A 16726-nucleotide genomic window follows, 5' to 3' on the forward strand; every position below is an offset into this window, starting at 1 on the left:
AATAACATCACGTTTCCAGGGGGGATCGGCGCCTCCCAGACGCAGGAATAAAGCACCTAGCGTGAAAGATAAAGACCAAAAGTGCTGTAAGCCAACCATATATATATATATTTTTTTTTTTTAAACAAAAATGAAAAAACAAAAAGGGAATGAGATGAGAGACAAACGCAAAGACCAAGCTGAGTCGGCCCTAAGGCGGCTGTACGAACACTGGAGTTGCGAGGCCCACGGTTGGAGCGGAGCTGGGGTCTGGGGTCGGGAGACAGAGCAACGACTAATCTTTGCGTCCTGCCTCCAGCGACTCTGAAGCCAGTACCAACCCTCGACTCTCCGGTTTCGTAAACCAACATAGTTTGCTTGCAAACAAAAATAACCCTAATACAAGGTCCAGGTCCAGCGTCAAATGTGGAGAAATGGGAAGAATGTTTACGAACGCTAAAAATATTCTAATCTGAAATTTCTTTTTGATGACTGGGGAAATTTGTCACTGGTCTCAAAACAATTCTCTCAATTAAAATTCTATATTTTAAATAAGAATTGTATTTCCTGTTTTTAGTTATCGGTTTAAATCATTTCTCCTTTCTGCAAGAGAATAAATTTTTGTACATTTTGCTGTCATTCCCTTGCAGAATTCTCCTCTGCAAATATTTACACTCCTGGTACTGAGTTACGGCTGAAAATTACTGTCTTCCAGCCTCCTGGACTGATGTGTGAAAGCGAAACTCCATTGCTTGTAACCTAAGAAATCTGGAAGTGAGTTACAACAGCCATCCTTGAACCTGGCTCTGCGTCAGAATCATCTGGGGAAGCTTTATTCCCCTAAAGTATGAATTCTGGCTCCATTTCAGATTGTACTGTCAGGAGACTGAGCTGAATTGATTTACCACTCAGCAATGCTGCATTGAACGGCCATGTATTTTTCTTGAAAAGACAGAGATGTAAAACATTATCTCTTTGCTTTCTGTCACCGGCACATGTAAATGAGGCCACAAGTCTCTTTTCAGCTTTGTGAATATAGGAAACAGTCTGGCCAGGAAAAAATTTGAGCTAAAGGTGTAATTTCAAGAATAGCAAAATGAGAAGTTCGGAATTTTGATTAATAACTTAACATTCACTGGATTCTTGATTTACAGCAGGCAATATGCAAGCAACTGGGATAAAGAAGTAAAAAGACATTTTTTTCTTCAAGCTCAAAGTAAATTTCAATAACCTTAAGTTTCCAGGGGTATTGTTATTTTTCTGTTCAATTGTATATGTTGACACTCAATTCTTCTTACTTACAGACGGCAGTGTTCTTCAAAAATGTTCTTCTGATATAGAAACTACACTCAGACCTAGGAATTATCACTAAAGAACTTTAATATTACATCTTGGGGAAAAATAAGCTCAAGCCGAATTAGAACGCACTCTTCCAGTCTAAATCCAGGAGACTGCTTCGAGTCTATTCAGGACTCCTGACGTGGGTATCGGCGCCGGTTACTCATCAAGGTAGCCTTCTTCCCAGCCTGCCCCTGCTTTCGAGGAATCCAAAATGCTAAGACAGTAGCTATAACCTGGAGAACAATGGGACTCGTGCTTCGACCCCTGGCTGGAATGGGGTACGTGGTTTCAGGGCCCATGTAGTCTCCCTATTGGAGACAAACCCCAATATAGAGGTCTCTGTTTCAAGTGCGTGTACATCCTGGAAGAGAGCACCCACCTTTGCAGATCATAGCCTCCAAAGTGACACATCAGCTATCCCTCCAGCAGGCTGTTCTAATGCACTCTCGGGCCTATTACTGTTGGGTGGTGCATACATGAGATGGCCAGCTGACCCCTCGGTCATGGGCCCAATCCCACACCTCCTTTGCTGTGACGTGGCCAGATAGTCAGGCACTTCATGAGACCCCAGACAGCGATGCTAATTGACTCAGTCGGCATAAAAGGGAAACCTATACCCAGAATGCGTGCTATTCCAGTGAGAACAAATTGCTTACCCTTTGTATTAGTTTGCCAGGGTTGCCAGAAAAAAAGCACTATCGACTGGGTAGCTCAAATAAGACATTTATTCTCTCACAGTTCTGGAGCCACAAGTCTAAGATCAGGTGTCAGCAGAATCATGCCCGCTCTCTCCGCAGGTCCTGGGGAAGGACTCTTCCTTGTCGCGTCCAGCTCCTGGTGGCTCCCGGCAATGCTTGGTGTCACCTGGCTTTTAAGATGGCTCCATTGTTGCACAGTGTCCTCCCCTCGTGCATCTGTGTCTCTGTGTCTTCTCCAACTCTTAGAAGGCAAGGCCGCCACTCACATTGGACTGAGATCCATGCTACTCCAGTATGACCTCACCTCAACTAGCCACATCTTCTGTCTCTATTTCTAAATACAGCCACCTTCTGAGGTACTGGAGGTTAGGACTTCAACAGATCTTTTTAAGGGACACGATTCAATCCATAACGTTTCAGGTCGAAGAAATAACTTTATGATAGTAAGATTTATTCAAAAGTGCAACAATTTTCTGAGTTAGGTTAATTCCCCCCATTAGTGAAGGTGGTCAGGGGTGATCACTTCAAAGATGTTGAAAAATAATCAATCCAATGGTGAGGTTATTGGACAAGACATAAAATTCCTTTCCAACTGTTAGTCAAGAGGCAATAAGCTCATGAGCTAAGTAAAATTACATCACACTAAATATTTCATTACCGTGGCCACCTAAAAGCTTCAGCTCACATCTCCACTGACTGACTACACAGCTTGGTGCTATGGGGGAGTACAACCCATCTCCTCTCCCCAATCCACTTCTCCTTCGTTTTGGTGAGTCATCATTCTCCACTTGCTCATCCGGTCAAAAATATGGACATCATCCTGAGTATAAGCATATTGACTTCGAGTACAGATTTTGGAGTCAGTCACACTCAAGTTTAAATTCCAGCTCTGTCACTTTCAAGCTGTGATTACTTTTAAGCAACTTGATTACGGCTGAATTTGTCCACTTCAGGTCATTATCATCCCTTGTCTTTATTACTGAAAGCCTCTTCATTCAGTTTGAGGCATGATGCTCAATAAAATACAAATATTTAAAGTGTGCAATTTAATGAGTTCTGATATATACGTACATCTGTGAAACCAAGATAAAGAACATATCTGCTACCTCCAAAAGTTTATTTGTGCCTTTTTCCACCACCCCGTAACCTCAGGTAAACACATCTGATTTTTGTCACTATAACCAAGTTTGCATTTTCTAGAATTTTACATAGATAAAGCCGCTAGTTTGTGCTATCGTCGCCTTGGTATTCAGCAGAATAAAAATTTATCATTGTTTCGTAGCAATGACATGGTTCATTCCTTTTTTATTGCTGAGTAGTATTCCATTGTATGGATATTCCGGTGTGATCCAATCACCTACTGATAAATATTGGGATGTTTCCAGTTTGGGCATTTTATAAACAAACTTGATAAAGCATTTTTGTATAAGGCTTTGTGTGGACACATGCTTTCTTTTCTCTTGGGAAAATACCTATGAGTGAAATGGCTAATTTGTACAGTAGGTATGTTTTACTTCTTAAGAAGCTGCTAAACTGTTTCCCAAATTGGTTAAACGAGTCTACATCCCCATCAGTAGCGTGGCAAGTTCTCGCTGCTCCACATCCCTGCCAGACCTCGGTGTGGTCAGTGTAGAGGGTGTGCAAGGCTCTCTCACGGTTTTATGTTCTTGACAAGTAATGATGTTGGGCAGCTTTTCATGCACTTATTTGCCATCCTCGTATTTCCTTAAGTATCAGTTCAAGTCAAAAAATTCGTAAAACTTGCCCATTTTTAAATTGGGTTTTCGTTATTGAACTTTATGTTTCAAAAACATATTCTAAATACAAGTCCTTGTTGATCAGATATATATTTTACAAATATGTCTTGCCTTTTCAGTCTAAGTGTATTTTCCAAAGCCTGAGTTAAATTTCGAGTCCAGTTTATCAATTGTTCTTGTGTCACAGCTATCTTTGACAAATCCAAGATCTCAAATTTTCTCCTGTTTTAAGTTGTATAGATTTTGCTGTCAATTTAGGTCTAGGATTCATTTGGGTTAATTTTTTGATGTGAGGTACGATTTCTTTTTTACAGATGGCTTTCCAAATGCTCCAGTATCATTTGTTGAATAGACTATTCTTTCCCCCTACAAGTGTCTTGGCATCTTTTTTGAAAATCAATTGACTCTATTTTTGGACTCTCCCTTCTGTTCCATTGATGTATATGGATATCTTTATGCCAATACTTTATAATAAATTCAAGTCACTATCTTTGTATGAAATACCAATAAAACCTTTCTTCCTTCCTCCATATTTGACCCTTCCAACGGGCTCTCCAGACCACAGCCAAGCTCATTTTTCTTCAAAGCAAATCTGATTCCAATAGTCCCTATTGCCCAGGAGATAAAATCACAACTCTATAACCTGGACTTTTGTGTTCTGGTGTCTGGCGAATACTCGTCCCTTACTCTGGACGTCTTCCTGGACTCCCTTTGATTGTTCCTGCCTTGATGCCGCTCGCTCAGTGCTCTGGAGTTACGCAACCCCACCAAGTGTCACACTATTTCGATTACCCACTTGTCTTCCTTGCCAGACCGTAAGCTACTTGGGATCCAGAAGGCACTCAACATTCGATGCGATATAAACGAGACAGACTCAGCTCCGGTGTGGCACGCAGGGCAGTAAACTGCATCGGATCACGTCACTTCCATCCCAAAACGCCAGGTCTGCTGTTTCTGCTGGTTCTTTATCATGCTTCCTTGCTTAGAGTATTTCCTTTGTGTACTGGCCACTATTGAAATAAATCACTTGCACAGATTATTTGAGGCCAAGTAGTAGCTTCTTCCAGAGAGGGCTTTCATTAGCTTCTGGTCACCTCCTGAGGGCAGTGCCAGTCAGGGACCTCACCTTAATCCAAGTCCAAAGCTTGACATCCCCCAAACCACTGGAGGGTGCAAGTCTGCATTTAGGGCTGTTTCCTTCAATAGAGCGCTACTGGACTCATCAAACGAGACAGACTCTGTTCCTCAGCAGCTCCGGTATGGCACGCAGGGCAGTAAACTGCATCGGATCACATCACTTCCATCCCAAAACACCAGGTCTGCTGTTTCTGCTGGTTCTTTATCATGCTTCCTTGCTTAGAGTATTTCCTTTGTGTACTGGCCACTATTGAAATAAATCACTTGCACAGATTATTTGAGGCCAAGTAGTAGCTTCTTCCAGAGAGGGCTTTCATTAGCTTCTGGTCACCTCCTGAGGGCAGTGCCAGTCAGGGACCTCACCTTAATCCAAGTCCAAAGCTTGACATCCCCCAAACCACTGGAGGGTGCAAGTCTGCATTAGGGCTGTTTCCTTCAATAGAGCGCTACTGGACTCATTTTAAACCAGTTTTGATGGGTGGGATGTTGGCATAGTGGCTGACTCATTCGGGGCATATCCCGCCCAGGCTTTGTTTTCTGGGCAATCTTCCCTGTGATACTGCCCACAGTGGCGCAGTTTCATAATATCCTATTGATAAATGTCCTCAGATAAAAGCAGCTTTGACTGCTAGGCTCACCTCTGAGTTTAGGGAAAACCGAAAGACTCACTTCTTGCCCTGACTCAGGAGGCCTTGCATCATTTGGCCTTTGGCAGCTGTGCCCCCGCTGGCCACCTCTGAACCAGCCACCGTCCTCTGGGCCAACCTCACCCAAGTGCTCCCCAAAGGCTTTTGTACTTGTGATCCTTCTTGCCTAGAACTCATCCACAGAGTTCGTAGCTTCTGAGCCATGACAGTACTTTCTTCAAACTCATTTCTGTGATTTTGAGGAACTGTCATTTATCTGCACCTGTTAGGGCTCATCACTTTTTATACTGTAATCTCATCTTCTTTATTACATGGACACTTTGAAGATCTGTTTCATCTGCTATCCTTCACACAGGAGAGGTACCAAGTACAGATGCTCCCTTATGATTGGGTGACACCCCAATAAAACCCTACGAATTGGAAATCTTGAAAAGTAGAAAATGCATTTAATGCATCTCCCCTACCAAGTCACAGCTCAGCCCAGGACACCTTACCTGCCCTCGGGCAGCACACCTTAGCCTCATCAGACAAGGTCATCTTGCTGCCGCCGCCCAGCATCAAACACTGTACTGTGTATCGCTAGCCCAGGAAGAGATGAAAATTTGAAGTATGGTTTCTACTGAATGTTTTTTCACACCCTCAAGTTGAAAAATTTAAGTTAAAGACTGTACTTTTTTAATGTCCATTTTTAACTTTAATGAGTGTTAGGTTTATCTTCATGATCTCGGAGTTCCTCAGATGTTTTTAGTTTAAAACAATTATATTCTTGATCTGTAAATAAATTCAAGACAAGCAATTTACCTCAGAGATAAAGCAAGGATATGAGAAACACCTTTTAATATAAAGAGCAAAACCAGTGAAGAATTTACTTGACTATTTTCTAACTCACTGGGACAGGAAGGGTAGGGTGCTCTGCTATAACATGTCACAGATGGTGATTTAGATGTTTCAAAACCGCTGGAACCTGAATAACATTCTTTGTAAAAGCTAGGATAAAAGACAAATGCAATCCAGTTAATTCAACAAACATTTATTATTAAAAGCTGTTATCACAGGACCATGTGCTCCAGAGTTCAGGATGGGAGACTAGCGTGGGGGAGGACAAAGACGGTAACTTTGTAGCTACTTAACGGTAGCTATTTAACTGGATCTTTCTGCTAGAAAAGCAGATGGAATGTTCTAGAAACAGGGAAGAACATCAGCAAAAAAGGTTCTCCTGTTTTGCTACTCCTTACGGAACAAGGTGTGTGGATAGTGGAAGAGCCGCCTCACAACACCAGGACCAAGCAGTGAAAAGCCACCATGGCAAGGGGACTGGAGAAAAGGGACATTTTAAAAACAGGCCCAACAGGACTTAACGATGTCAGAAAAGGCCGGTCAATAGTGGCAGACACTATTTGGGGTAACTAGTTGCAAAGAACGCCATGATGACAGGGAAGATGAGAAAGACATTTTGGGGATGAGCTTGAAGATAAAAAATGTTCCCGTCAGGCTGGAGACCTTTTCCGCAGGGTAGAGCCATCCGCATCGGGTTCTCGCCTGAGGCTCCGTATGCACGCACACTAGGTCACTGAAAGCTATAGTTAAGAGAAGATACTTTCTACCTTAGTTTCTCAGTTTGACTTTTCTTATTAAAATATTTTCATACTCCACTGGACTGGAAAGGGCACAAAGGTACTCCCACTTAGAGAGTCTGCCTTAAGCAAACATTAAAAGGAATCTCATAAGCAATTTAAAAGATGTGTTGACGGATTCCCAACAGGACAGATACAGGACCATTACGGCTTTGGACTATATTATACAAGCACAGAAAACTCTTAGCTGCGTCATGTGACCCTGCAACTCAGTTCATGTTTAATTCTGCTACGTGTTACATCGGTGTGAAGAGTGCTAAGCATGCAGGGCAGGCTCCAACAGAAGCACGTATCCAAGTCGCTTAAACTACTGGAGAACGTCGTACCTGCTACGAGAGGTAGAAATTATTTGAAGGATTATAATAAAAGGAGAGAATGCCACCAAAGTACAAAGGAAGATGGATCTTTTATTTGCCCAGCCAGCTATGAATCGAGCTGGTTAGGGGTTAGGGCTGCAGAAACGGCTTTGTGGCAGTATGGCCACCCCAGTAAGGGGCTCCTGGGGCGAGCCGACCCTCTGTGGAAGGAAGCCAGAGTACCAGCAGAGCACACTGAACCCCTTCCTGCCGGAGAAACTGAGGTGTGGAGATGTCCCCTTCTTCTGCTACGTCCTTCCCTCTTCTCACGAGTCCCTCGCTAGGTCAGTCAGTTGATGGGTCTGCACTCAGAGAGGCACCCGCAGGCTCTCTGCAGTACATCCTGACTGAAGCGCAGCACCAGGCTCAGGTGACTAAGCCAGTGCCCAGGTCCCAACGTCCACGGTTTCGGAAAACGCCGTCTCTAACCAGACTCAGTGAGTGAAAGCATGAGAACAGGACACCAGGCTACACTCCTACGTCAGGCGACCCGCCGCGCGAGCGAGCGAGCGGCCCTGGCGGCTTCTTTCCGCTGCGCTCATTTTTGGAAATGACAGCTGGCTGTTCCCACAACCTTTTAAAGACCAGTCTTTTGAAAAGAGAAACTGCTATTTAAAGAAATTTTTACATTATTATGGGGTTTAATATCCGATTCAGTATTCAAGTCTACAGAAAAAACGTCAAGGACAACTGCTTTATTAAAAGTTACTAAATTCCATAAAGCACACAATGTAATTTATATTCAACTAACAAAAGTTTGGTACATGTATTTAAAAATATATAATATATAGATTTATGTCTTAACATTTATATTCGATTTAAAAAGCAGTAGCTTTACATATTTTACAAGTTGAATTTATAAAATATATACATCTACCCTATTCAAATCCTCAAGCACGAACTTCCATTCCTATTAATAAAATGCACAATCTTTAATTCTGAATATTGAGAGAAAAATGGTACCAACTAAAAATAACAAATCCATTTTGACTTAAACATGCACTTAGTTCTTGGCTACGAGATAATGAATCTAATAATCTATTAAAATTATTTTACCTCAAGCCTGACAATCAATTTGCACTTTATATAAAGAATCTATGGTTAACTATGAAGACTTGCATTTTCATGGTTATCTGACACAATCTACCAAATTCCTTACTAGTCCTGCTTCAGGCTTTAAAGTGAGAGGCAGGATTATTTAATCTTTCCATGTACCAGGAAATCTGACAAGTGACGTCACACTTTACAAGCCAAGCCCAGTCAGTGTGAAGCCACGCTCTGCCTTTCAGAAGACAGCTTACAAGTACTGTAGGAGCACTTTCTTCAAAAACCCTGACACTGTATGTGCCGAGGAAGAGAACAAGAGCTGTTTTTCTTTTTCCCAGTCAACTGTACTCAACTTGCAAAACTGGAGATCTTTAGGTATGCTAAGATATGCCAGCTTCTGTTCTGGCATTCTTTCCATACATTCAAAATGACTCTGGATATATTTTTTAATCGACAAAACATTTTTCATAAAAAAGATATTCGTATAATCATTCTGGAGATTCATCCCCAAATATAAGTCCCAACACGAACATTTGAGAATTAAAATCACAATAAACACCTCAATTAACCAGTACCATTGTCAGAACCAGAACTTCAACTTGCAGGAGATCTAAGTTTGAAGGACATGTTTAGATTCCATGGGCCTCAAATGATAATGTTGTAAAAAAGCCCATCTTTAAATGAATGCATGATTTATGCTGAGAAAGCAAGTCTCCCATAAATTATTTCTGAAAGAGTTCCAAATCTCAAAAAGGCTTAGAAACTTAAGTGAAAATAAATGAAAATTAATTTACCAAGTAATTTAATTCAGCTGGCCAATAATTAGGTTTTGGGAGAGTCACCACCCAAAAAGTAACTGGCTCCACCAGCCAGATAGAGCAATGTTATAATTTAATTTGGGTAGGCATTTTTCTCCTATTTTTACCTAGACATATTTAATCCATCGTGTATTTTGGTCTCTCTCCTTTGTCAGAAGTTTAAAAAATAAGATGAAAAAATAAAATAAGATGAGCTCAGGATAAAGCAAGAAAAATCTGGCGAGCTGTTCGTAATGCCAAGTGTGGTCTATTTAAAAGACTTCTCTATTAACAGGTTAGGGGCCTAGGGCTTCAAGTAGTCTGATGTCGGAACTTTGTTTCTTCTACGAAAAACGCAGCGATTGTCGGTCAGAGGGGGCTATCTGCCGATCCGCTTTGGGTTTGGGCTTGTTTTGTAAAAGAGAAACTGCTATTTAAAGAAATTTTTACATTATTATGGGGTTTAATATCCGATTCAGTATTCAAGTCTACAGAAAAAACGTCAAGGACAACTGCTTTATTAAAAGTTACTAAATTCCATAAAGCACACAATGTAATTTATATTCAACTAACAAAAGTTTGGTACATGTATTTAAAAATATATAATATATAGATTTATGTCTTAACATTTATATTCGATTTAAAAAGCAGTAGCTTTACATATTTTACAAGTTGAATTTATAAAATATATACATCTACCCTATTCAAATCCTCAAGCACGAACTTCCATTCCTATTAATAAAATGCACAATCTTTAATTCTGAATATTGAGAGAAAAATGGTACCAACTAAAAATAACAAATCCATTTTGACTTAAACATGCACTTAGTTCTTGGCTACGAGATAATGAATCTAATAATCTATTAAAATTATTTTACCTCAAGCCTGACAATCAATTTGCACTTTATATAAAGAATCTATGGTTAACTATGAAGACTTGCATTTTGATGGTTATCTGACACAATCTACCAAATTCCTTACTAGTCCTGCTTCAGGCTTTAAAGTGAGAGGCAGGATTATTTAATCTTTCCATGTACCAGGAAATCTGACAAGTGACGTCACACTTTACAAGCCAAGCCCAGTCAGTGTGAAGCCACGCTCTGCCTTTCAGAAGACAGCTTACAAGTACTGTAGGAGCACTTTCTTCAAAAACCCTGACACTGTATGTGCCGAGGAAGAGAACAAGAGCTGTTTTTCTTTTTCCCAGTCAACTGTACTCAACTTGCAAAACTGGAGATCTTTAGGTATGCTAAGATATGCCAGCTTCTGTTCTGGCATTCTTTCCATACATTCAAAATGACTCTGGATATATTTTTTAATCGACAAAACATTTTTCATAAAAAAGATATTCGTATAATCATTCTGGAGATTCATCCCCAAATATAAGTCCCAACATGAACATTTGAGAATTAAAATCACAATAAACACCTCAATTAACCAGTACCATTGTCAGAACCAGAACTTCAACTTGCAGGAGATCTAAGTTTGAAGGACATGTTTAGATTCCATGGGCCTCAAATGATAATGTTGTAAAAAAGCCCATCTTTAAATGAATGCATGATTTATGCTGAGAAAGCAAGTCTCCCATAAATTATTTCTGAAAGAGTTCCAAATCTCAAAAAGGCTTAGAAACTTAAATGAAAATAAGTGAAAATAAATGAAAATTAATTTACCAAGTAATTTAATTCAGCTGGCCAATAATTAGGTTTTGGGAGAGTCACCACCCAAAAAGTAAACAAAATTCTCTTAATATTAGTAATTAAGAACTAAATTATAGTTAACAGCTCATTTAGCCAATTTAACAAATTTTGCCACCTGCTGATGGACTGAAATTATGTATCTGAAATTATGTATTTTATCTGTAGGCAGAAGTCTTTTTATTAAAAAAAATTCTGATGAGAGGTAGAAATTTTAAAAATCTTCCTTCCTCTGGATTCCCTAACCCGAAGAAAAGGAAAAGGAAGGAAGGGGAATGGGAGAAAGAAGAAAGAAAGGGAGGGAGGGAGAAAAACTGAGAAGTCAGAAATAAAATGCTAAAGGCTGATACACTGTACATATGTAAGAAGACAGAAAGGAAAACAAATAAAAGAGGGATAAAAAACAAACACAAACAACAAAAAAGGACTGCGAAGAGGATTAGATTAGGGCTGGTTGGTGCGGCTTAAGACACTTCACAGATCTCAGTCATGCAAAGGTATTAACGTAACACAGAACAGTGCAGCAGCTGGTTTTGAGAATGAATCCTCAGAAGAGAAACATATGGTGAAGCCTCAGTTCTTCATAAAAAACCAACTTATATACACAATTATCAACCTGAAGCATTCAGCTAAAATATGTACAAAAAACTAAATAAAAGTGAGATCAAGAAATATAAGCAGCAGTAACCATAAAGGCCTAGTGACACCGAAATCTTTATTTAAAAAAATTTTTTGAACACACAGTACCTCCTCTTCTCTTCTATTTTTAGGAAGAAGCTTTAACAAGTTTTAAATATCTCAATTCTCAAAAACAATAGGCTTTTAAAAAAATAAGACTCAAGTACCAGAAACAAGTAATATGTGGTTACATACCATTTTCATATCACTAGTCATTTCCATTATTTGTCAATTCATCTTTGATGCAATCTGGGAACAATCAAGCAGTCACTAGAGACCTGTTTTAGAATCTGAAAAAATTATTATCCACCACAGGAATCTAAATATGCATATATTTAAAATTTCAGAAGGGAAAAGTAATAAACTATTCTAGTTACTTTATACCAAATATTTGTGTACCTAATCAAAACAACAGAGATTAAGAGCTTTCTCCAGAGGAACTGTATAGAAAAGCGATTTTTAGCATTTTTTCCCTAGGGATTAAAAAAGGCTTTATTTCCCTGCTAGCTTAAAAGGAGGAATTTACACATTACAAGTGAAGTCCTTTAGAAGTGAATATTAAATTCCTTAAGAGAACATCCATAAAATTTATTTTTAAAAATTTATCTTAAAAAAACTGAAAACCATTTAAAATCTATGGCATTAATACCTACTTGACATAAGTTTTTTTGAAAGGGCACCAAGTTCCTGATCTAAGCATGCAAAATAAGGACTTGAATGTATCACTGTCAACGGAATTTGGCAAACCAGAAGAATGGCCTTAAAATAAATAAATAAATAAATAAAAAAGGAAGTTCTACTGTCTAAATACAAGAGTATAATTCGCAGGCCTACGCAGCAGAGAGCGCCCCACAGAGGGAATGCAGGCAGGAGGGAAGTAGCGTGTTCCTATGTACATTTTCTTGGCATTCTGGTTGTCATCCAACATGATTACAGAGAAATATTTTTTTTATTATTACAAAGCCACTAATTGCCCTCTCTAGAACAATGACTCAGGTAAACGTCTTATGTCTTTTAATAATGTAATTTACATTAAAATTAACTTCTTAAATCCAAGTGCAAGGAGTTTTCAGAGATTCCTAAGTTCAAGGGAGTAATGAAGAGGTGTTATCTGATTGCAAACTTTGAATGGTTGGTATGTCTATCTTATAGGATATTTCATCTTAATTTCTTCTCTTTAAACCATAAAATGTACCGAAATTATTTGGTTTTCCTTTACTTTCCTCCACTTCATTTTAATTTATTTTACGATATCTCTATGTAGAGAGAGAGAGGTATGTTAAAATACTGTTTATATTAAAAAACTCAACTGAGGTTATATATGAGCTATTAATCTATAGTATAGCATTGTTAATCTTTGACCTGGTATATCGATTCCTTTGGTGAATAAACGTCACAGGTCATTTTCTTATAAAAGGATATCGGTGAGAGGACCAGCGGTATGAAGACTCCCCCACCCCAACTCCAGAAAATGGTCAAGTCAGTCAGGAGGTTAGAGCCGTTATGTAAAATATGGAAAAAAAAAAAAAAAAAACCTCACATAATTTACAGCTACAATTTTCAAATTAAAAAGCACTTAAAAACTAAGAGTAATTCAAAGCATTCCAAACAACATTTTCTGTCTTGTTAAACAGACCAATTAAGACGGATAGAGACTAGTGTGAAAACTTAGGTATATCTAGTAAAGATAGAACGAAAATGTTTTTAATTTTAAAAAGTGGCAGTTGCTAACTAGCCATATAAACAGTGTCCACAATTTGGTAGCTGGCCATAGTTTTAATTTTTTTCAAGTTATTTCTAAAGCAGACATATTTTTGAAGTCTACCCACCCTGAGTTCAGCAATTATACTTTAGAGTGTAAAATTATATGCCCTTAATTAACATGTACAAAGCTACAAAATGTCATCTATACAGAGATTAAAAACAATTTTTAAAATAGTCTTTGCCAATTATTGATTGGATGGTTTTGCTGGGGTACATATTTCAAACCTTTGAGCCAACTGGCTTTCATTTTTAAGTTCAAATTGATTCATAAATTCATTGTAGGATATGTCAAAAAGAGTGCAACAATAGACATTAGTAAAAATAACATTGTAGTAGAAACAGATTTTGCATATGTGAAAAGGTAATTTATAAAATACAGTAATCACTTTTTAAAAAGAGAATCTACTTGCAGTTATCATTAACTTACATGGTACTGAGAACTGGACCTTTCAACAATTTTTTTTTTTTCTGTAGAAAAATTTTTATCTAGCTGGAAGCAAAGTCTTCTAAACAACAAGAAAACAAGACAAATCCCTCAGAAGTAACTGCATGGTTGTGTGAGACAAGTAAGCAAACATACCATTCTACGGTGTACTTTTGCCTAAATTTTAAAATAAAAATGTCCACACTCTTTGTTAAAACATTAAGCCTCTGTCAAAAATGTATTTCTTATTTTAGGGTACAGGATTGAAGGACAAGATGATACTTACAAGTAAAGAAAATTTACAAGAAAAAACTTGACAAAAGTTCTTCAATTAAAGTATTGTAACATTCAAACTTGACTTAAAACATAAAAGAAACAAAATTGCAAACAAAAATGTTTATGGATTTTCCAAACATAAATAAATGAATAGTGTTTAGGCAGTAGGGCTCATGCTGATGGCTAGCAGGAAGTAACAGAGTGTAATCTACTTGGAAAAACCGTTAATGTACAAATAATAAGCCCAAGTCATGGACTGCAGCAGTTTAATCATCACTGCCATTTTTCTTACTTCCAATATAAAGCCTTGATTAAACCACTCATACCCTATATTAATCATACCTTTACTTCAGAGATCGAGGAACTATATACAACAAATGAATTTATTTTCACCATAGGGATAACGTATTGTACCTCTCTGCCAATGTTACTTGAAAACCTTTCATGTCAAAACAATTTGACAGCAGATATAAACAATTCAATAAATACGCAATGATCTTTCATTACAGTCCTTTAAAGATGCATGTTAATTCATGCTGTTAAACCTTAGGATCACAGTGCATAGAATCCAAATATAAACAGTTGGGGTGACCTTCAAAGTAATGTTGGATCCCTCACTTTATTTATAATCCCACGATAACCTGTAAATTCATTTCATAGGCCCTATCATGCATTAATCACTGGGTGGCAGGAGTTAATGAAAATTTTTCCTATTATAACGTCCATTGCCGGCAATGAACGTCCCCAAACCGTCAAGGAAGTCATTGTTATTGCACAATACATGAGGACCTGGAACTTTTCCAAAAGCTTAAAAAAATAAAAATAAAAAATGGAATTATATTTGACATTTCCTGACACCTGCATTAATACTGTATGACTAATAAAAGCATGTCAGTTGCCCGGACTGAACCAGCGATCAACATGCGCCCAGAATGCACACGAGTAAAAATGCAGTAAAGGAAGTAGTCTTCATTGCCTATAGGTCACTTCCAGTCAAAGGTTAAAGTTCAAAGACTGAATGATCAAAGTGCTCATTTCTCAGTAGGACTATCTTCTGCTAGGAGGATGATAACAGTGGCATCAACAAGTATCATCTTTAAGAAAAGGAGAAAAAAGAGAAAAGTCACGCATGTGTAAGTCATCTGTGAGTCAGTCTAACACAGAAACAATCCCAAGCAGCAAGAACGGGGTTTACATGTCTGATCTGCCTCCCCCAGTCCCTGCAAATAAAAGGTGACAGACAAATCAAGCCAAGTCCTAGCCTTTCAGGGAAATGGTAGTTCACACAAGTCTTAAAATGAAGAATTGTTAATATGTTAGTTCTATTTAAAATAATTAATTGATACATGTTAGCGTACATCCAGGATTTATCAGTCTTAAGAGAATTCTTTTATGGGCAATAATTTTAAATGGTAATGAGATAGGAATTAAACTCTGGACCAACACTGTCATGCTACTTAATAATACAGAATAGTACAAGTCATGTTTCTAATCTATGAAGGAAATCACTTTGCAAATGAGGTACAACCTCCAAGTCAATCAAATAATGTCATTTTCTTTAGAAAATGAGTTTTTCAGTAAGTATAGATATATATATGCAAAAGAGGTAATTAAAAAAAAAACAGAATTATTTAGTGACGTCTTCTGGTAGCCTCAACACATAACATTTACATAACACATAGTATAATCTTTTGGGTTCATGACTTATTTTACAGAAATTATTTCACAAAACATATCTGAAGGATTCATTCTGAAGACCAGTTATTCTTCAGAAAGAAGTCAGACTAGTGGCAACTACCCAAAAAAGTTGTGAAAGCTCTCAAGGAGAAAATTCTGAAAAATTGCCCAAAATATTTTACATCCATCCCATGTTAGGATCGATGTATTGCTTATAAAATTCCCGTTCATAAAGGCTCAATGAGAGCTAAAAAACAGTAAACTGACTTCTACTCCGGGCAAACTAGTAGAATAGTCCATGATCCTGCACTTTAAGAGTATTCTAACGGGTAAAATAGACTAGATTTTAAAAATAAGTCATAACTGCATCATCAGAATCCTTTAAATAAATAAGAATATCTTTAAGAAAACAAGTGGATAGTTTATAGCCTTAAGTGTCATGTGACACTATGTTTCTTAAATCACTGTGGAAACTGAAATAAAGAAGATATACAAGAATATGAATAAGTTCCTTAAAATATCACTTCTCTAGCAGAGTATTTTGTAACACTAAGGTCCTTGAAATTAAGACTAAAACTAATCAATACTAAAACTTAAATCTCTATGCTAAGAGATGGCATTAAACTCTACTTAATATGTCAAACTACTGGAGATAAAGTTTAGTACCATACCGACAATGTATACACTAAGTGACAGATAAAATTCAAACTGAACACAATGTTAACCAGGAATAAGCTTTTATCTCCAAAGACATTATCATCTTTGATAAATGGTACCATCAATACATCTTTATCAGGTTGTTCATTCTGGAAGTTTC

General features: G+C 37.9%; 1 protein-coding gene across 1 annotated transcript in view; it reads right to left on the reverse strand.

Annotated features, from left to right (window-relative positions):
* Positions 1-9895: 9895 nt before the first annotated feature.
* Positions 9896-16726, reverse strand: part of UBE2W (ubiquitin conjugating enzyme E2 W) — a 49591-nt gene continuing 42760 nt past the window's right edge. The window contains exon 7 of the mRNA XM_025041116.1: positions 9896-15326. Within this exon, the coding sequence (XP_024896884.1) occupies positions 15313-15326 (14 nt within the window). The 3' untranslated portion in view covers positions 9896-15312. The remainder of the gene's footprint in view (positions 15327-16726) is intronic.

Source organism: Pteropus alecto, unplaced genomic scaffold (assembly GCF_000325575.1).
Source record: "Pteropus alecto unplaced genomic scaffold, ASM32557v1 scaffold87, whole genome shotgun sequence".
In the NCBI taxonomy this organism is placed as follows: domain Eukaryota; kingdom Metazoa; phylum Chordata; class Mammalia; order Chiroptera; family Pteropodidae; genus Pteropus; species Pteropus alecto.